Genomic DNA, 22,535 nt, shown 5'->3' with positions numbered 1-22,535 from the left:
GTTCTTGTGTAAGGACAAGCAAATAATTCATACAATCTTAATTAAAAGTTAAAATCTGCCGTGATCTGGTTACCCAACAAGATTTGAGAGGTAAATACTGGTTATATAATCATTTATTGAAACTGTGACTATCAAACCATTAAACATGTTACATGATAAAATATAACTTTAATGCCCTTCAGAGCACTTTATAATTCAGGAAGCATCCACTTTCCTTTATATATGTGCAATTGCTGCTATTTTTAACAGATTTTTTTTTAATTAAAAATACATATTTAATTACAATTACTCACAATTATTTTGAATGTGCACTACAGTATTCTTCATGGACCATAACTCCACTCCTTACCCAGGAAATATTTCTAATGACTTAACTGGGAGTATTTTTCCTGGGTAAAGAGTTCAGAATCAGGCTTATTATACAGAAAAATTATTTGCTCTCAGTTTTAGAATAAATTTTTAAAGTCCTACAGTCTTAGTTGCAGCAAATACCCCTTAAGAACAAGCGACCTTGGGAAATCTGCAAACACAGATTTGAAAAGAAGTGTGAGTAAGATAAGTACACGAAGCGTAATTAGCATTACTTTGAAAAAAACATAGCTATTGTTGCTTTGTTGCTTGGATTTTTTAATAAAAAAAATTGCAGTAACCTATCCCTTTATAAGAAACTAGTACCTCCGAGGACATGTTAGCTCCTCCAAGTTTGAAGCTGTATAAAACATGTATTTTACCAATGAAATATTCCCAGTATTTGTGACGCATTAAATATCTCTTTCCTCCAGAGAAACCACAGGACTTTCACTAGAATTTAACTCAGGGACAATATGAGCCCAAATACTAACACTCTGCAATTTCTGACATTTCATGCAATTCACTGCATGTGAATGTCAGGCATTTTCCTTACGAAAGTGCCAAATATCTGACTGCCATAGAAGAACCCGATTATGAAATCAAGGTCTCCTACTTAAAAATCAGTTCTTAAGGATTTCTTATATTTCCAGTTGTCTTTGAAGGGTTTACGAGTACATTCAGAGTTAATTTCTTGTTTAGAGAAGACATCCCACACATTTTTCTTAAGCCAGCTATCATTCTCTAACGCAGCGAGGAGGCTAGGATGACTCTAATTCTGTGTACACACGCATGCATTTTGTACATATACATATGTGTTAGTTTGTGAATCTGGGATATCTGAAAAGGGCTAAAAGAAAACGAAAAACACTCCTGTTGAAATCAGGAGGCTACATTTAGGGATTGCAGAACTGAGAGAGCAATCTTATATAACTTTCTAGAGCGTACTCTGTGCATCGAACTGATTCAGCAGTGCTTTATTCAGGTTTTATCCGTTCAACTCAACTTACTCCAGAACAAACCTGTTATAGAGACTTACGTGTATATCAGTAAATAAAGTCCTTTTTTTCACATCCAAAGAGTAATAAAAAATCAAATATATCTGGTTGAACTGTCACAGAAAATCACTACATTACTTTCAAGACACTGTCATTAGCTCTGATTTGGTCTGGAGTAAACAAGAAAAATACACTTCATTCACAGGTGCCCAAAATTTATGAAGGCATATTTAATAGAGATCAAAGCGCATCACTTTATCAGTACTCTAGATATAGGTAGAGACTACGCTGTCAAAATGTATTTTAAATACAATATTGACATAGCCTTAAAAGCCTATGTAGGAAAAGGAATACAGCAAGTTAAGAAGTTTTTAAAATCCTGCCAAATATAAACAAAGCAAATAGCAACATCCAAAATGCTCAACCCAGGAACATGCATTTCCCACCGGAATCTAATTTTAGTAGCATCAGTACCTTAGAAATGAGCCCACAAGCCTATACAAAGAAATTAAAAGGACCTGCTAACTGTTGGAAATAAGAAATTATTCCTTCGTTTAATCTGATATTATTTTTAAACCAGCAGAAATTGCACATGATCATACCACAGAAATGCAAGCAACCACCATCAATCCAATATATAGAGTTCTTCCACCAGCATCTTGCTGTGAGAAGGCACATGGCTGGGACACATAATCCCATTACTCAAACGAAAGAGGGCTTTTGTACCTCAGGTTTGGATAATTACAGGCAGACTGTGTAGCAAATTAAACAGGCAGGTAAAGATACTTTAACCTAAATGTCCAAAAGGAAAATGTAACTTGCAGTGTTGCAACTGTCTGCGTATTTACATACATATGCCATTCATTTCCTCTTTTCTTTTATTCACAAATACTGCAATTCAACAAGACTGCCATAAAATCTTCATTGCTCTCTGCTAACATATTCAATACAAGACACAATGCATAAATCACCAAAACTTTTTTTTTTTTAAAAAACTTTGTCATTCAGAGGAAAATTGAAAAAGATATCTGAAATGATCATCTAACTGAACAAAAGTATTTCCCTAAGCTACTTAATGATGGGGGTTTGAGAAGGTAAGTATATTCCAAAAGACTAATAAAAGGTTTTGAAGGATATTAAGCACGTGGCTTTTACTGCTAATAGCAGAAGCAGCTACATTAGTTCATCCCACATTCAGAGCCATCAAGTCTCAGACTCCTGAAGTAGACAACATCTGCAGCATAAGCTATCCAGCCTACTCTAGATTATTACCAAAAGTTTTCTTTTTCTTCTGATTATAGCTATAATGTCTCAAGAGGATTTGGGAAGCCTACCGAAATGTTAATGATGATATTGAGGATTTTATCAGTTTAGATTTTACAGTTTCACTGCCTACTGAGTTAAAATCAGTTTGCCAAAAGCAAACACTCAGAGCACAAAAATACTTAATACTTATTTGTAGTTTTTAGAGCTTTAAAAAGCCTTGGAAAAGCTGAACTGATAGCTCATTTTCCAAAAGCAAAGCAATTCAGGGAAAAAAAGTTTAAAACTAGGGCCTGTTAGCTCGCTTTCATTGCAAGTAAACAAAAATAAGAAGTCCCCGTTCACAGGCATCCAGGACAAAAGGAGTTAATATTTAATTAAAACCAGCTCTATCCACTGTAACAATGACCTGGAGCCAAACAAGGCAGAAGATGTATGAGTCATTCTTTCTGCCAGTGAATGAGACAGCTGATCTCCGAAGCAATTCCTCAAGACAAGCAGTCAGAACTGGAGTTCTGCCTCCATTCACAAAAACACAGTCCAGCATGAACCATGTGGCCCCAACCACAAGCTTTTCATGTCACACCCTTCCAGAAAGCTACAGCAAAGTAAACTTGAACTTTAGGCATAAACACACTGATTTCACTGCTTTGTCTCAAGCTGCAGCACAGACCTGCTGAGGAGCGTATTTAATAAATGAAAAGTTAAGTGAACTGTAAAGGCCTTAGATTTAACTCTTTCTTCTCTCAATCACAAACTGCTTCCAAAAGCTCAGCTGCACTCCAGGGAAAGGTGCTCCTGTTAAAAAGCAGAAACTTTCCAGAAAAACAAGCAGCCGTAAGACTCCTCACTTCACTTAAAACTTCATTTTGGGTAGCAGAACACTTCCTGCGGTACCGTGTTCTCTGACCTCCGGCTTCACTTTAAGAGCTAAGAGCAATTAGTTATAAAATATCAATTATTTATTCAAAGGGTCAAAAGAAATTTAAACTCAGAGCGAATTATATATGAACAATAGTATTCTGACTTCAGCTAAAATAAGACTTCAGGCCTCAACAGTAATGAGTCTACGGAGTTTTCTCCAATTCATTGTCATTCTGACTATCTGAAAGACTGTACAAATTTTAGGTATTACTGAAAGAGCTGGGGGGGAAGTGTTTGGCTGTTGGGGTTTTTTCCTCCTCCACGGGAACAACTGTTTTCTAACAAAGGAGCATTCAGGAGGCAAAACAGTGACAAATTTCAAGATGGTAAAAAATATTATTTCCCATAAGCACCGGATTTGCTGTCAAAACAACCCAAAATCCTTTTCACAAAAAGCGAGATGCTCTAATAAACTTAAATGCAGTTCAAAACTAGCTCCAGATCTCATAATTTTTCCGTATGTGAATAATCCCTACGAATATGAAGATGGGTTTGTAGAATCTGCTCTTCATTTGCTGCTATACTAAAAAAGAGAAAAAAGTTAGCTTAAAAGGAACACTCACATTTAATATTTCGCTCTATCCCTCACGGTTCACAAACCCCGCTACTCCCTTGAAAATTATTATTTTGAGTAAAAGGCATCCACTTTTTCAGCAAAAATGAAAAATGTTAAAGAGTTCATTTCTAAACAGACTTTTCAGACTTGTAGATTTCTGGCAGTTTTATTCTTTTTGTATTTATTCTTAAAAAAGAACACCCTCCCCCCCACTTTGCCTAATCTAACTTTCTACTTTTTTTTGAGCACAGATATTTAAGATCGAGAGTTATCAGTATTTGAAAGCCAAATCTGTGGGATCACTGGAATTCAAAAAAAAAAAAGCTATTCTCTGTATTACAAATTCCAAAATGAGAATCTTTTCACTGCCTTTTAGAGTGCCTGTCCCCATCAGACAGATTTCAGATAGAGGTATTAAACTATGATTTCTCGGCTACTTTTGCTCCAGTAAAATGCAGATAGTTGTTAATTATGGCCACATAACATTTGCCTCACACCTGATAAATTTGACAACTTTTTGGCAGAAGAAAGCTAGTTAGCCAGAGTAAGCTGCTACATATCTTCACTGATTTAAATGAAATCACTTTAACTAGACTAATATTTGAAGATCTACTACTTTCTTTAATTAAAAGTAATCATTTGAGAACTAGAAACTAGTAATTTTCATCCCTCCTAATTTAAGAAATGAAGTAAACACTAGCTTAGACATCACCATGACGCTGGTGCATCCTTCATGACTAGAGAACAGAGGGCAGAAACTTATTTCCTAAAGTTCATTCCAAATTTGGGTATTAATTATTTGAGAGAAATAACTTACTTTCATATACCAAGAACTAGCTTTTAAATACTGGCAGCTTGCAGCAGCCAGCCACCCAATTCAGCTAAGCTGCAGTAGAGGCATGAACCCATTACCTGCAGCTATTATTTCAAACCGCTTACTGTTCACTTAATTTCTGTGTATTTTTCCAAGTGACCCAAAGAACATTATATTTTATTTTTTCAGTTTATTACCATTCAGGAAGCGTATTATCTGTTGCCCTAAGAAGCAGATCTAGGGCATGAATTCACTATTTCTCTTTGCTTGGGATGCCTTTTGCATATCTTTAACAAGCTCAAAGAGAAGCTAGTACCTGAAAGAGTAATTTTAAACAAAAATCTGATTTTTTGTTAATCTATTCTTCCCCCAAAACCAAGTGCTTTCACAATGGAAAGACTCACTAAGAACTTGTTCTCGCTATTCTTTTTATTCCAGCATAAGAAGTAACAGCCACCATGATGAGATAACATTAGATTAATATTTGAACCATTTTTTTCAAGTCACTGAACAATTGCTATCTGCCAAAACCAATCTGATTCCAAATATAGAGAATCAATAAAGTCATTTTGTATTATCACGACAAAATGTTGCTATCAAGTTATTTAAATATAAAACAAAAGGTAATATCTGAATAATATTTGCCTTGGTTAGCAAGAGGCAATTTTAACTATTTCCTTTCAAGTTTGAAGGTTGAAACAATTATTAAAGGCTTCCCACTTTCAGTTTCTGGCATCAGGAAACAGTTATAATCTATCTTCTGTCCTGCACAATTGACATGAGGGAACCTATTCAAGGTAAGGTTTATATCAAAATATTTTAGATTCTTTCCTACCTATTTAATACTACACAGAGTAGGAAGCAAAACTCATTTCCATAAAAATCTAGTATGCAGCCAGTGGAATAAATTTGTAAGTTTTCTGTAAGTAGTATTCAGCTTGTTAATTCTAGAGTAATAAAATATTAAAGAAGTTACTGAATTGTTTACATTTTGGATTAATTCTTTTAATACATGTGAACCTCCCACCATTTTCCATCGGAAAAGAATACATTTCTTTTGTGTTTACTTGTTTACCACCAACTTGTCACAGGTGACATCAATTGTAAAAATCTCCAGGCTACAATATATGATGAGTAAGGATAGCTTCAGGAAAAGCAAAGCAAAAAAAAAATCCACAAGCACTTTTTGTGTCATAAAATGCAACTCACTTTCTTCTCCTAACTAATAAGTAGATTTTTGACCTGGTTACTCCCCAGTGGGGATCTGAACTCGTGGGAGAAACCTGGTCAGCTGCCACTGCTTTTCTTAAAAAGGGTCAAGATGTTTTAAAATTTCATGGTCATTTCCCTGGCTCCAGAGCACTATGAAAAGAAATATGTAAACATTACTGATGCTGCCAAATTGGCAGACTTCTAGCCTATGAAGGTCCAGAAGAAGTTAAATGGACACATCTAGCAATGGGTAAACAAGTCTAATTTCAAAATCTGTTTCCTGCCTAAGCTCAATCATGTAGACATTCGAGCAGAGCTACAATATCCTCAAACACTAGTATATTATAAAGACTACCAAAAGTTGGTTTGGGTGGGGTTTTTTAATAAAAATTTGTGATCAAGTTAATAGTTCAATATTTGATTTTCTGATCTTGACTTTTTATTTCGTTTTAGCTTAGCGTTTAGAAAAGCTGTGCAAAGTTCGTGTTTTATAGAACAGCTAAAACCACGGCATGGCCCAAAACATACATATTTCTTCAAATAGTTCTAGAACACTGAAAAACCTGTAATTTTATTCGTAAAATGCTGGGGGAAAATACAACATTCTTTAGCTTTATTATCCTCTCCTACATGAAAAGGCAACCTTTTTTTTTCATTGTTAAATACCTACCAGATGGTACTATCTGCTTTTACAAAGGTTCCTCAACCTAACTGACAAAGGACTAGACACCTTTCTCTCTTAAAACCTATCTAAATTTATCAAGTGATATAGACTCAGCTAAAGAAAAAAAAAGGCTTTCAAACAATTCATTCTAGTCTAAAATACGCAGAATGCCTCCAGAATAAAAATTGCTATCACATTAATTTCTGTACCTACAGAAATGATTAAATCAGTTTTACATTCTGTATTACTTTTCAAACTTACATTATTATCTCCACATGCATTATGAATCTGCCTGTATTTTTCTGACTTATGATCGAAGAAATTTAATCATTTTCAGAAACAAAAACATCCATGACAGTGAAAAAACAAACTAAAAGTTCTCCTCTCCATCAAAAATAGCATCTTTTGAGTAGTATTCTAACATACTTCTGGCTTGTTAGAATGAATGGGATGATACAAAATAAAGAGATCTCTAGGAAAATTACCACAGGGAGACAGTTACAATTGTATCTGACCACTATACTACAAAAAATTATCTTAGTACAGGACATCCTGTTTTCAATGATTAGAAAAGAACCATATTAGTTCATAAAAATATATGCTCTGATCCATTGATTTAAAGAGGACTTTTTGGTTCTATACAGAACAAGCACATGCTAAAAATAATGCTAGGAGAATAAAAATGTCAGCAAAATAAACTATACCCCACAACTGACTTACAGGTTAAGAACTTGACTAACTACATACAAAGCTGTGAAGACAAAATCAGTATGTAGGCAAGTAGTCATCAGCAATATTTCCCTCTTTCTACGAAAATCAGCAGCAAGCAGTTCACCCCGACATTCCTCCTTTCCCAAAAAAGCATAACATCTATAAACAAACATATATAAACAACTCTGCATAGTCCAGTACGTGACAAAAATTAAACATAGGTGAATACTCACATTCATTTTAAAGCAGGATAAATTTGGAGAGATTATTAACTTGCATCAAAATTGCATATATTTCAGATGCAGAAGTTTACATAAAAATTTCAATCAGAAACATTAAGAAGAGACAATGCATAAAAATCCTTATTCTTGGAATAACCAGTATTGTAAATATCAAGAAAAAAAAAATCAGAAAATATTGCTGAAGAGAACAACTGCACTTCAACAAGCAGAAAGCTACCTTGCATTTTGTTAAAGTTCTCTTAATGCAGCAGCTCATTTTTTGTTATTGTTAAATGAATCTCTCAACAGCTACTCTAAATTCAGATTTCTACATTATTGTTCTTAAACCTTCTCTCTCCAGCAGAATGTGCTCTGCAAGATTATCTGAAATACTTAAAAGCACAAGCAGGTGTAAAACAGACCAATGTCAGTTTTCTAATCTCCCAGTACACAAACTCACAACTACAAATATATGAAGACAAAAATAACAAGCAAAATAATTAAAGGTTTCTAAAAAAAAAAACAAAAAACACTTTTTAAGTATTCCATACACACCTAATGTTCTGTGTTGTGAACAAGGTGGAAAGAAGACACTTGCACTTAAATCTTGAAGCATCCCGTCCCGATGAACCCAGAGAAACTAATTTCTGCCATCAGAAAAGTACTCCACCAGAACACCAAATAATTATATGTGCTGCTTTAAAGGAAACAGCAAGCCCAGTTCTGGCTGTATGTAGTCTCTCGAGGTACAATAATATAAACCTGATCAATTGCAATTAAAATCTGAACAGAGGCTTAGAACTTGAAGTCTTGGTGCATTAGTTCTTGCCAAAAGCAGATGTGATTGTGAGCTGGAAGCAATTTCTCCTGGTAATTTGTGATGACACTGGGTAGAGCAGCCCCAGAGTCCCCAAAGACAAACTCATCAGAGGCTCTAATGTATGCATGACACATGAGGTGGCTCTTTTAGAGCTCAATTAATTGGGCTGAACATTAAGACAGCAAGTTCAGGACTTTTTTTTTTTTCCCCTCCAGAGTTGTTTTTCCTCTTTTTACAAGCAGTTTTTTCCCTTACCTTCTGCAAGCCACGTCTCCTGTAACTGGCTCAGATCTTGAAAGAGTTCTGCCAAAAGATGAAGACATGGCTAAAAGACTCACACCTTTAATGTCTTCATAAGATTAAAATATGTTCAAAAATACATTTTTCCTGAAGAACAACATACATGAATTCCATTTTGACAGTCAACCTTACAAAGTAGGTACTTTTAGGTTGTAGTTAATGATTTTTCTACACCTATTAATAAAAAAGAAGCATTTACTGTATTATTTTATCAACTCCTGAACTAACAACCAGAATCTTCACCAAGCTCTGCCGTATAAAAGGCTCATTCAGCTATACGTAGAAAAGTTAAAAATCATAATCTTTCTTACAGGTGAACTATTTCTCCTTATACCATTCAGGCCTCCTCCTGCAATATCTGCCCCAGATAAAGCTCTCTCGGACTTCAGCAGGAGTTTTGTCTGAGCAATGACTGAGTATTTCTATTAGCACAGTCGTAACTATCATATAAAAATCTTGAGGCAAAGACCTGAGATGCTGTACTAGCAAACAGAAATGGGAAATCTGGTGTACTTCCCCTTACGTTTTACTTCGTATGACAAGAGAATTGCCACTATTTCCTCTATGCTGTACTCATTGTACTACTTTAAAGCAAAACCACTTTCTGCATGGACTGAGTTTAGCATCAGCTTATCTTTTTTTGCAATTCACTGAAATCAATTGCTTACAATGGGTGTAAACCAGAGCAGCACTCAGCTTACTTGCAAAGCTCAGAAACTCAGTTACGAAAATTCTGTTTACTAAGTAGGATATTTGAACTGACAAATGGTTTATTTTTAATTTACTGTATTTTGAGACAGACTTCCTCTTTTATGAATGCTGACAGATAACTATTTACATACACTTAAATGACAGAAGCTATTCATTTATCCTGTGGACTGGTATCTCGTGTTCATGTTGGGAAATCATTTAACTGAAAATCCGAAAGTTGTTTTCAATCTACCCTAGCATCAACTTTTCCAAGCAAGTAAGTAGGGATTTTGAAAAATGTATCAGTCCCAGGATTTGTAACCCTACCAGTGTTACACAGCAATAGAAACATGCTACCAGACACCAGGAGCTCTACAGTAAAGCTAGAGTGAAAACCAACAGTCTCCACACCGGCCTTATTGCTCCTGCTACCACCAGTGAACACACACCAGTGAAAAGGATGTTAAAAGACGAGAGGAATAAGGAACGCTCTGAATCTCAAGAGGCCTGAAGGTGAAAAGGCCAGGTGCCATGCCTTGTGTCAGATGCTGCAAAGGCTTGGCCTCAGCGCATGACATCCATGTGCCATATGTGCAGCAGTACCTAAAATGCAACAGGGTAAGTCAAGGAAAGAAAACCAACTTTATCAGTTTATTGCCTTTGCCAGTTTGTTTTGCAGTAGTAAATGCAATTTTCTTGTCTTCTTTATTCAGATTGATTTAGATATCTTTATCTCCTAAATAAATAAATAAATAACTCTCAGAAAGCTTCTCTGCATTAGTAAGGGGGGGGCGGGGGGAGAACAAGCCCTCACCTTCTGAATCATGAGCCAGGTCTCTGTTAATGAATTTTCTTTTCCTGACATTTGTCGGTCTCTCATTACAGTTTCTCCCACGCGGATTCTATAAACAGGAAAGATCAGTTACTTTAGAAATCTGAGGGTTTGTTGGGGTTTTTTTTCATTTAATCAAGAATACTCCAAGCCAACATAAATTCTTTACATTTTCAAACAGGGAAAAATGATCATCTCGCAGCCTCCAATTTCTAGCAAAAGATATTGCTGAGCACCTAACATCCTCCAGAAGATTCCTGTGTCTAAATGCAACACACTTCTATCTATCTATGTAGACATCTATTTGTACAGATACACATATAATGTGTTCAAGCAGCAACACAATACCAACCATGTATTTTTAGCATTTAAAGTACGCAAACCTACACAATAGCACATAAATCCCCTCTGCATAAGCTACGCAGGAGAACCCAGACATGAGATTATAATAGACTGCTTTGTTTCCCTGTGTTACTTATAACGTTGTTTGCAAAGTCCTGAAAGGAAAAAAAAAAAAGGGAAAAAAAAATGTTAACATTTGCCTGAACTTCATTCTTGTGAGCGTTGCAGGCAGACGCAGCCAGAAACTTTGAATGCAGCTGCTGCTGCTCTTGCCTCTCTCATCCGCTAATCATGTGCATGATTTTTTAATCAACCCAAAACTGTCTTTAAAAGAACATGATGCTTTACAGAAATAACTAAGAAGACAGGCTCATCTTGCAGGCAAAGCTCCCAGATGAAGAGTCGCCCCTACAGCGGCAACAAAGCAGATACTCTGTCTGCAAAACTCCTCCACAGAAAGAAGTCAGAGTCAAGTTTATAAACACCAACTTTGAACTGATCACTCACATTGGTGACCATGTAAGGCACTTGCTGGTCATAAAATCCATCCATCCTGCAGCTCTTCCACAAGTCTTAGCTCAGTGTTTTATTTACTGGGCATTTGATCTGGAGGTTTCCTCGGGCTCTGGACTTCGATCAGCCTAGAGGGGAATACAAGATGGCTTTTAGATTTAAAAAAAAAAAAAAATCATGAATGAACTGCTTGAATTTGCATAGCTAATTAACCTCAAAGAGTCCCATTCATAAAAACAACCCTCCTTTCTCTGCCTTCACCTGGGTCACACGCTTCCGCCAGGGAAACAGGGAGCAAAAGCACTCCTCGGCGGCGGCGGCAGCCAGCGGGGCGAGGGGCAGGGGTGCGCGGACGCTCCCCGCCGCATCCCCCGGGCCAGCCGCGCCAGGGGCAGCCCCGGCGCTCCCGAGCGTGTGCTCAGCTCGTAATGGCGAACGGCGGGGCGAGCCGCGCACCTCGCGGCGGCGGCGGCAGTGCCCGCAGCCACACGCACACACGCACACGCGCACACCCCCCCCCCCACCCACGCACCGAGCCACCTTCTCCCCCGGGACCGCTCCCGCAGCCCACCACCGCGCTATCCTGCGGGGGGGGCGGGCAAAGTTGCGGGGAAGACCCACCTGAAGGCCACGCGCGGCGATCGGCTGCAAAAAAAATTCCCTCCAAATTTAATAAAAACATTAATTATCCCCCGGCACTTCCCCCTCGGAAGCAGCGAGCGCCACTGACAGAGCTCAGCCCCGTGGTTTTTCCTCTCCTCCTCCTCCAGGGGCCCCCGAGCCGCGCCGGCGGATCCCCGCCGCCCATTGGCTCCCCGCGCCCCCCGCCGGATCGCCGGATCGCCGCCCGCCCCGGCCCGGCCCGGCGCCCCCGGCCCCGCCGCCGAGGAGGGGGCCGAGCCGCCGCTCTCCCTCCGCTCCCTGCCCGGGGGGGGAATCGCGACTCGGGCGCGCGGCGGGGGCCGCCACACGGATCCCGGGGTCCTGCTGCGGGGCACCCCTGCACCCCCCTCCCCCTGCGGGCGGCAAGGCAACCCCCTCCCCTCACGTGATTTATTTTAAAAAATAATAATAATTTAACAAAAAGTTTAGCCTCCCCGAGTCGGGAAAGCAAAATAACACCACCACCCAGCCCCCCCCCCCTTTTCCGCACAGGCGCGCACCGTTCCTGGTGGCGGGGCAGCCCCGCACAAGTCTGCGGGAGCCCGGGGGGAGGGGGAGGGGGCGCGGCGAGGGGCTTCCGCCACACCGGCGGAGCCTTCGCACCCTCTGCCAGGGCCCGGCGGCAGCCCGGGGTGGCTGGCTGCTGGCGGGGTTCTGTTTGGGTTTTGTGGTGTTGTTTTTTGTTTTTTTTTTTTTAGCTGAATCATAGAAAGCAATTGTTATTTCTGCTGGGATGACATAATTTCTAGTTTTGTGGGCAGAATTTGGCAGCATCCAGACACCGGATCTAGAGGGGTAGGTTTTTCTTGGTGCTGTATTGCCAGGACCTATCAAGCTCAGGATTTCTGGGGACTTCTCAAAGAAAGTGAGCTTTCTTCTCTCTGTGTGGAGCAGCTGTTGGAGGGCTGCCTCTAAAAGGCTCGTCCCTTTCTGAACTGCCACAGCGCACCAAAGCAGATCGAGTGGTTTCGTACAGCAGCTATATTTGTCCTCTCTTTGAGCACTGAATTCCAGGTATCACAGGAATCGGGTGGTAAATTTAGGCATTCATGACGCTGTCTTGCTGCGAGGTAGGAATTTTCAGATTTTTATGATCTAATGTAGTTCAGCAATTAATAGGCAGAGCCCCAAGCTAGCGAGTCCAGCTCTGCCCTCGGCCCTTTCTGAAGGTTTTCCTTATAGCTCGGGGCCTAAAGGCGACTGAAGAAACCTGCTTTTGCATGAATTGCCTGCAGTGGTATTAACAATATGCAGGTTACTTCTTCTATTCTCCTTTGTTTTGAAAATTACAGATGTTTCGCTACACCCTACTCTGGCGCATACTGCCTTCTGCCACAACCTTCCCCCCCTCCTTTCTCCTCCTTCCTGATCTCATTACTCGTACTCACTTGACACTTGTCCTGCCCGGCCACGGAAGAATCATAGAATCATAGAAAGTTTTGGATTGGAAGGGACCCCTAGAGGTCATCTAGCCCAAGCCCCTGTTGGACCCATGTTCCCACCACTTCTGTCCTTCCCATGCTGCCTTGTCAGCAAAAGCGTCCACCACCAGCAGCTTGTTTTCTGTGTTCTTGCTGCTTCTGTTTCCACACATGCACCCCAGCGCACCTGGAATTACAAGAAAGTAATGACATTCTAAACGTTGTATAAACCTATAATCATTTTATTGTGGTTTTGGCCAAGTCTCTGGAGTTGCTGCTCCTGTAAGCCACTTGTGTGATATAATAGGGGAATAAAACTCTACCAAATGCCTCAGGTATAAATGAAATTTCCTGGCTAATGAGGTCATCATTTTCTTATTTATACCCATGCCCAGGTCAGAGCAGCTGCTGAACCAGGGTGACGGCCTTATGGGAAGTCTGTGGCTACAGATCTGTCCCTGGGGAGCACGTGGCTGCTTTAACCCCTGGAGCAGCAGAGCTGATGAAGCTGCCATCTCCAGATGTCCACCCCACCCTGCTGAGTGGATGCCTGAGCCAGCTTCCAAAGTGCTAAACTTTACCACATGCTCTTCTAACCCAAATCAGTGATGGATTGTCTTATCTTTAAACAGTGCACTACAAAATGTTGGTGTGTCAGTCAGACAAGCTAATTACACCATCTCAACTGAAGTTTCCGAGGGACCTCCCACCCATCAGGTACCGTCCGTGAAATTTGCACCAGTGGATCCCATCTCGTGCTTCCCGACACCATAGCCTGCACCTCACGGGCTGCTGGCACAGCACTGTGGCCACCTTCCAGCACACCCCCCCTCCCCCACCCCCATGGCCACAGGTTTGGCACCCTGGTTTATGGAGCCGGAGGAGGCTGGCACTCTGCAACAGCACAGCTCTCCGTGCTCCCGGCTGGGCTACAACTCCAAGAAAAGCTGTGCTTTAAAGGTGTCCTGGCAGAAGACGCACTGTACTGCTTGCTGTTGCTCCTCACGCCTCTTCCTTCCCTCCTCCCCCACACTGGCCCATTCACACATGCTGGGGAGGAAAGGAAGAGTAAAGCTATTTTGAAGCCCTCTTTATCCTCATCTCTGTTCATCCACTGTGCTGAGTGGTGCTCGGAGAAACTTCATTAACTATTAAGAGGTAGATGCTTACAGGAAAAAAAAAAAAATCAACCACCAACATATCTGCTGGCAACTCACTCCTAGGTCTGTCTGCAGAAATGCAGTCTTGTACCATTACCGGTCATACCTGTCTTACATGTAAACTGGTGTGGCCACAGTAACTATTTTGTAATTCTGCGTGTTTGTCCAAAATTCTCGCAACTTTGTTTTTGTTTTTTTTTTTTTAATTTTAATAAAGTTTTTATGCTTTAACTTCTATTTTTAGAAAACAGTGCTCTTCAATATATTTTTGTAAAAATCATCCTTTTAGAAAACTAAAAAGTAACCTCAAAAGCTCTTCATTTTTAGTTGAAAAGACTGATCAATTTTTACCAAATTAAAAATATTCTAAAAAAATGTGCTGAATTTATTTTACCAGAAAAAAATTGCCTAAAAAGTCTAGCTTTTCTAATGGAACTGCTTTAGAAGCAAGATACTTGTTTTCTTTCAGAAACAGGCATGTTCAATTACACTATAAAGCTTAACCATATATTGAAACTTATATACTATTTCACTTTCATAATGGCAATATTTACTTCACACACTCATCTGAAAGAGGACAATGAAATATATATTTCTTGCTCGATTCGACACACTATGGAGCTACAGATAATTAATGTAATATAAAAAATAGAAGTAAATCCAGACAGACAGAGCAAAGAGAAGATGTGATAAACACGGGTTTCTTCTGGAAAATGTGAGAAGAATTTAACCACGTTTTCAAATAAATAAACTGTCATAAGCCAGTATGATAAAATCTAAATTCAGTATATATACATATAAAACAATAGCATGAACTGACTTGATAACAAGACAGAGAATTACACTCAAACATGCTTTATGCTGAAAAAATAAACCTTTTGGACACCTTCATAAAATTATGCTTACACCAATGAAAATCCTTCAGTCACAATTAAAATATAATAGGCAATTAAATCTCAAAACAACATTAAGTTAAAAAAATCCTACTTGTTTTTCTGACGTTGTTCAGCCTAACCATTCCTTCCAGGAATTTCCCCAGTCAAGGTGATGTACCTCTGGGCCTGATGTACAACAAAAGGGATGCCATCAATCCAAACAACCGGTCAGCAGCAACTTTTAAAACATATTTTATTCAGTCTGCTATAGACTAACAACTAAGCGTGTGACTGACTATAGCAAAATCATGAAAACCCAATGAGATTTCTGTTTGGTAAATTAACCCTTGACCACATTTTAACCTCCTGATGCTGACTCTGTCAGGAGGTTAACAGTGCTTATTTTATCACGACACTACTGGTACACCACAAAGTAGTATATAATAGCAAAATTAAAGAAAAAAAACCCAGAAATGAATAGGGCAAATACTTGCCCAACAGCATGGCTTTTTGTAAAGCCTTTGACTGAAATGCAGCATTCAGGATTGAACCTTAAATTAGGAAAAAGGAAAGTACCAGGAGGAAGAAAACACATATGATTATATCCATATGCTAAACTATCAAATGTGGAGTTAAAAGTACATGCAAACACGTAATTGCAAAGAAAGAAGGAAAGAAAACAAAGAAGTAACCCCAGTTTGACTGTTTTTAACATATGGGTTAACAACACATTGCATACATTTATTGTCATTTAGAACTAGCATTGGACAAACCTAGAGGCCTCCATAAGTAACTGCATTTAAATGCCCATTTACCTGAAATGCAATGCAAGGAAATTTTCAGTGAACATTTATGTACTCGAAAGTTATGCTAGCCAGGAAAATCAAAATGAAAATATTCCACAAACAGTGAAAAAAAAAAAAAAAAAGCCCGAACAAATCTTATATTGCAGAAAGGTGAAAAGTAAATTTAGGTTAATAGTATTTTCAGCCTCCATTATAACTAAGATTTCAAACTTAGGGCTGACTATAAAAGCTTTAGAAAGCTGAAGGCCTGGAAACTCTCTTACAGCACTGGCCCATTTGTTGGAGCAAAGTCACCTCAGTATTGTTCTGGCTCTGCTAGTAGTCTTCTGGGTAATCCCTGCACGGGCAACCTCTGTCATCTCACTAGGGTTTTTTGTGCCTAAAAAGTGAGACAATGATACTTTCTTCACTTGAGAAGTACCATTGAAAATAATTGAAAGTCTATTACTATTCATTGTGGAGATCCTGGCTGGACCTATCTCCTTGGATTGTCCTAATTTAGCTCCTTCTGAATTCATGAAGGACAAAAATCATGCTACACGTAACTAGTAACTTCAGTAACGGTTGCTACAAAACAGGAGTGGATCATCTAGACCTGTGAATTGATGCTCAGGAAGGAACGCTCAGCTCTGCGTACCATCACAATCACAGCAGTAAGCACTCCTCTGCCACAAACTGCCAAGTTAAAGGACAGTTTGATTGACTCGTATAAATCATCACTATCCCATATCCACAACGCTCATTTCCTGACCAAGTGAGCAAATCAAAATACAAAAACAAAAGATACTAGCACAGGTCCTAATACAGCAATACATGAGTCACTGGAAGAACAAACCAAGTAAAAACATGTAAATGTAAATTGTAGTAGGTTCTTGCAGGGTCAGTGAAGATCCCAGCTTGCTCTCCTTGCAATCACAGTCATGAAATGGCCAGAATTAAGTGATAATGAAGTAGCCTAGAAGTCATTTGGATATCAGGCCAGTCGAAGAATTTGTGCACAACCCCTAATCTCACAGATGGCTTTAATTTGCATGTCCTCCCTTATGAATACCAAGAGACAATCATGCAAACACTTCAGAATCCTTCACATACTTCATGTGAGATTTGTGCCCCGCTACAGTTAGCAGAGGTTGTAGAAAACTCAAATCTCCTGATGCAGTTATAGTCTAAGACAAACATGAAGGAAGGAAAAGGAAGAGAAACACTTAAAGATTGTGTTTACTAAGTTTGCTGGAAAATCTGCTGTTTAGAAGTTGTTCAGTACACATCAAATGGCTTTGGTCATGATTTAAGCCCTCCTGACAGCCTGAAATCCAGAAGATGCCCTTTCAGAATTACACGCTGTCACTCGAGATCACTATTGGACATGCTCAAAGCTTGAGCACAGGTATTAACATAGCAGCAAGAGGTCTGTAGCAAAAAGCAATGCCATTTATTAAACAAGCAGCTATAATGACAAAAAAAACAAACTAGCTTTTGGTTCCGAAGAAGAGCCTTAAGTTTATCTGCTCTTTTTTAGTAACTGCATCAACTGGGCTAGTAAAGAATAAGATCTCTCTCTACAAATGTTCACTTATAAATTTTGACAGCTACAGCAATGATCAAAACTCTTACTGTTATCAGGCAACGGCTATATCGATACTACATTGACATTATCATACCTGCATTATTAATGTTAACTATCTGTGACTCTCTCCTCTTTATACCCTAGTCTTCCCATCTGGAGCTACATATACACGTGGGAAATCATAAACACCTGTAACCATTAAGACCTAACCATCCGTTTGCACACGCCTACCATCCATAAACCCCGATGTCTGAATACAGCATCTGAGTATTCCAAGAGAAACAATACTAGAGTGAAAGAAACAGGACAAAACCTCAGCCCAGTTCCAAGCACATAAAATAACAAGACACTGAAAACCAGATATAGATTACTTATAGAAAGAAAAAATAAGACAGTGAATAGTATTTCTTTATGCTTTTCTAAATAGTTAAGACCTGTCTTAATAACAGAAACAAATAATAAAGACCTAGGTAAGTCACAACATTAGTTGAAGAGCATATTTGTTGTAAATGCTTTTTCAGAGACAAACCCTGCCCCCATCTCCAGTTAAATAGGAAACTGCTTTGCTAGCAAGAAGGTGAGAGGTATGTGTTGCCATTTGTGTTCAGGTGAGGAATTAATTTTTTGTGTCCATTGGCGGTGGGGAGCATGTATAGAGTAGCTAATGTAGGAGAAAAGGACTATGTTAACTTCTGTGAGGATAATAAGATCACACAAATTATGTTCACAGTTTGGCCATATTTGATATGTTCTGTAATTTTTAGTTGCTGAGAACACCCCAGCCTTGCAGCAGGGATCTGTTCTGCCCGTGAAGGTGCTGGATAAAGATGCCAGTCTCTGCCCTAGACAGCATATGTGTTCATTCATCAAACAAAAATGAAAACATGTGCTCCCTCCCACCCCAAACCGGTACCCTGGAGAAGCAGATGTAACGAAATAGGCAGTAGATAGGTATGGCTTCTATCTGTGCCAGACACTGGCATTTCAAATCAGAGGTTTTAAGGCAGCATTTGAAAGAACACGACATATGAGGTTCCAGAGTTTTCCATGCGAACTTTTCCCATACAAAGCAGAAAGTAAGTAGCAAATGTGGGGCACTTCAGGCTTTGGTTATTGCTAGTATGGCTATTACAGCTATTAGACAGCTACCTAGAGCAGACCATAACCCAGATTGGCTCTTTGCAATGTAGTTTAACCTAAGAAAGAGTGCTTCTATGAAAGGTGGTTGAGGAGAGCATGGAAACTAGGGAGATGATGGCAATACAGACGAGGCAGGCACAGGTGCCAAAAAAGAAAGTGAAGTTCAGAGGGAAGAAAATTGCAGGCAGGCAGTGACTAGGAAAATCTAATGTTAGCAAGGTTTAGACTCAGGACTAAACAGCCATTTTAGCCGTGTGGCAAGTTCGTTCCTGATTGGGAAGAAATTCCAGGTGGGAAGAAATTGTCTAAAAGTGGAGCCTAAAATTATAAGTACAGATGGAATAGGATGTACTGGAACTAAAGGCCAGAGTCCCCCCAGACGAACTGTACAAGTCTTCACAGAAATAATAAATGTCACAGAGGATATACCAACACGATAACATTTGAACTTTTAAAATTATTAAACATAACAGGCACAGAACATTTAGAAGCAGGAAGCAGTCTTTTCATTCAGTGAATTTAATGTGCTTAAAAACTTTCAGTTGCACCTCCCAAAATCTGTTAGCAAGTTAGGAAAGCATAATTACCCCTTTTTTTTGAAAAAGGAAAATTGGGCTCTTGCGAGTATACCAAGGATCAAGACGACGGACAAATGTTGCATGCTGGGAGGATTTCAGTCATATTCAAGGACTTCATTGCTTCTTTGACCTAACTATATTGGGTCACCAAACTCAGCTCTGATTTTAGAGGCTTCTTCCACATAGGGTGCACAAGGTTACCATCATTTGCAACTTTGCAATTCATTAGTTTTCGGTATTTGAAAAAGAGGGGAGAAAGGAAGAACGTGCAATCTTTGAATGTTAGGAATTTCATTTTTTAAAGTATCATGTTTTAATAAGGCATTTTTTAAGTTACTGGTTCATATTGGATTTTATTTTGTCATAAAGATTTTTTGTCTGTTTTGAAGAATAAATTATATTTTTAAATCTCCTGCATGCAAACAAACAGGAACTGAAAGCAGGAGGTGGAACAGAAGCCCCGTTACACGTGACAAGGGCCAAACAAGGCAAATATGGTCTAGCCCCACCTGCTACTGCTGCTGTTACAGCTGCAGGTTCATCATAGGGAAGTAAACAAGATCACTGCAGCTTAAAGGAAGCTGTGCAGAAAAGGAGCATATTGCTCTCTGAAATATCTTGCTATGGATCCACACAGTTTTTAAGGTCTACACAGCCATAGAATTCACCGGTGTCTTTCCACTATTGTATATTAAAAAAAAATATTGCTCTGTAACTAAAATGGCACATATTCTGAGAACTGCCTGCTGCCTTAATAAGCAAACAGCATGTGTACCATCCACAAAGAGTGAGGATTCTTGTAGCGTAGTGACATTTCATGGTCTTTCTTTCTAATACATTACAGGCTGGAGAAATTACTCTGCTGTAAATGTGAAAAGCCTTTTTTACATAAGGAATTCCTCGTAAGCCATTCTTCTCCATCTATTTCCTTGTGCATATGATTCTACCTGTTCATTTTTATCGTTAAAAGTGTACCTGAGTAGTAGAGTGGAGATTTTAAAGCCAAAGTCTGTACAATCTCCTGTTTTGTTTTAAAGGAGGACAAGAGAGTAGAGATTTTAACAAATTTTCCACTGGTCTTTCTTCCTTTGTACTGTAGGTTTTTATTTGCTCTCTGTATTTCTTAGGTTGGCATAGTGTTAAATTGGGTGGTACCTGCTCTACATACAGTTTTGGAAACACCGTAGACCAAGACTTACAAGTAACTGAACTTTTTTTGTGAGGGATTTTCAGAGCGTCTGCAGGAAAAAATGTACTATTGTGAAAAACATCCGCAGAAGCCGCTGCTCTTAAAATGTCATGCATAGCCACAGCAAGGGTTGCACAAAGTTTCCACTACTTCTGAAAAAGAGTGTTAAAATAAAATAATAAGAAAAAAATCAGTTCAACAAATGCCAGTCAGTCTGAATGGAAATTTTCAGTTTGGCAGAATTTCAGAAATGGAATGGCAGAACAGAGGCAGCAGGATTTGACATTTATTTGCTTGTGTTTCGAAATCACATCTTGGTTGAGAAAGAGGGAAGGAGAAGAAATAAACATCTCTAAGAAAAACAGCAATATAAAAGGTACAGTTTATGTTTGATAGACTCAGATTATGTAATTACATTATGCCATTCATATAATGATCCATTTTATTTCTTAACCTAAGATTTAAAATACAGTAATCATATTTGCCTTTTGAACATAATAGGCTTCACTGGCATTCATTATTTCAATTTTGGTTTGGGTTCATCTTTATTTATTGTAATTTTAGTTTCAAGTGCTAAGTTTAGCTCTCTTTCAATGTTAATTGCTATGTTTATTTTTCTTTTTAATTTTAGAGGCCTGCAGTACAGTTTGAACTGGAGATTAATTAAATTCCTGGTAAATCACATTCTAACAGGAAATGTTGGAATCCCATTGTGAACAGGGCCAGGCTATATTTAAAAACGAAAAGAACCACCACAACTTCTCGTTCAGTTAGAATGCAGTGCAAATAAGAACAGAAGCTCAGAACAACATAAAAGTCCTCAGATTGTAGATTTGCCTCAGGAAAACCATAAGAATGTAAGACTTCTTATATCTAAGGTTACAGTCTCTGAAATCTGGTACTTTATTCAGGATGTTACTGTTACAAACTCTGTTGACTCTTTCTATTATCATCACTATGCTTTCGATGGTGGCCTAAGGAAGAAATTTGACTTCTATTCACATCTTACAAAGGAAAGCTCAAATCTCCTAACCGCAGTCCCCTGAGTCATTGTGATTTTTTTTTTTTTTCCCCGGCACAGGGAAGATACAAAGAAAAACATACCTGAGTTATGGAACTTTCTTGCTTTCTCTTAATGTTCATTTTTTTAATCACCTCTAATTACTAAATTACATTTTGTAAATGTAATTCATGGTAAAAATACGTACTGAGGGTTTGAGGGCTAGCAGTGGACTACGAGTCAAAGAAAAACCTTCCAAGGAGGACTTTCAGTCTTCTAAGTTGATGCAGTGATTTTGTTGCCTCATTCTCTGGGCTGGATGCTGTTCTTTACTGTCAAGTTCTCTTCATAGGGTATCAGAATACTAATTTCAAAAACTAAAAGATACAGGAGGAAAATTATCATTGCCTTCCAGGGAGGTTCATGTCATCATAATACGGATGCCATCTTTGGTACAAGTTCCTTGAATGACAGATACAAAGGAGCAGTAATATACACAAAGAAGCACCTATACACACAGGCACACCTAAAATTACTCAAAAATTAAATATTCCATTCACAATCCTACACTTAGGGTAGTAAAATTACGTACTTGACAGATACTGGTCAGTTTGTTAGGACATTCTTGGACAATGCTCAATAGCTTAAGCAATGAGTAAATTGTTAGAGTCACACATAATGCAGCTCAGCTCAAACTATTGACAACAAGGATGCCACGGTTATATACATAAAGTCAAATTAGTTTAAAAGCCATCAGCACATTATAATGGTAAAATGACAAAATGTCTAAGTATTTTGGCTGAATCGCACAGTAAAAATATGGATGTCCATATAGTAGATATCCATATTCCAGAGTTAAACTTTGAATCCAGACCAGGAAAAGCAGAACGAGAGCAAGCCAAGCCTTGAAATTGAGAGCTTGAAATGT

General features: G+C 38.8%; 1 protein-coding gene across 5 annotated transcripts in view; it reads right to left on the bottom strand.

The window, feature by feature from the left end:
• Window positions 1-11,997, bottom strand: part of ETV1 (ETS variant transcription factor 1) — a 64,888-nt gene extending 52,891 nt beyond the window's left edge. For 2 of the 5 annotated variants that reach the window (XM_075419242.1, XM_075419245.1), the window contains exons 1-4: window positions 11,830-11,997; window positions 11,203-11,336; window positions 10,336-10,423; window positions 8,787-8,834 (exon numbers count right to left, since the gene is read on the bottom strand). In XM_075419242.1, the coding sequence (XP_075275357.1) occupies window positions 8,787-8,834; window positions 10,336-10,423; window positions 11,203-11,247 (181 nt within the window). In that variant the 5' untranslated portion in view covers window positions 11,248-11,336; window positions 11,830-11,997. Of the gene's footprint in view, window positions 1-8,266; window positions 8,614-8,786; window positions 8,835-10,335; window positions 10,424-11,202; window positions 11,337-11,469; window positions 11,634-11,829 lie in introns of those variants that run through there. The other 3 variants (XM_075419243.1, XM_075419244.1, XM_075419247.1) reach the window with 3 other exon arrangements.
• Between the last annotated feature and the right edge of the window lie 10,538 nt (window positions 11,998-22,535).

The sequence above is a fragment of the Opisthocomus hoazin genome, chromosome 4 (genome assembly GCF_030867145.1).
Source record: "Opisthocomus hoazin isolate bOpiHoa1 chromosome 4, bOpiHoa1.hap1, whole genome shotgun sequence".
Taxonomy (NCBI): domain Eukaryota; kingdom Metazoa; phylum Chordata; class Aves; order Opisthocomiformes; family Opisthocomidae; genus Opisthocomus; species Opisthocomus hoazin.
The sequence above is the reverse complement of the archived record's forward strand: the minus strand, read 5'-3'. Positions and strand labels throughout refer to the sequence as shown.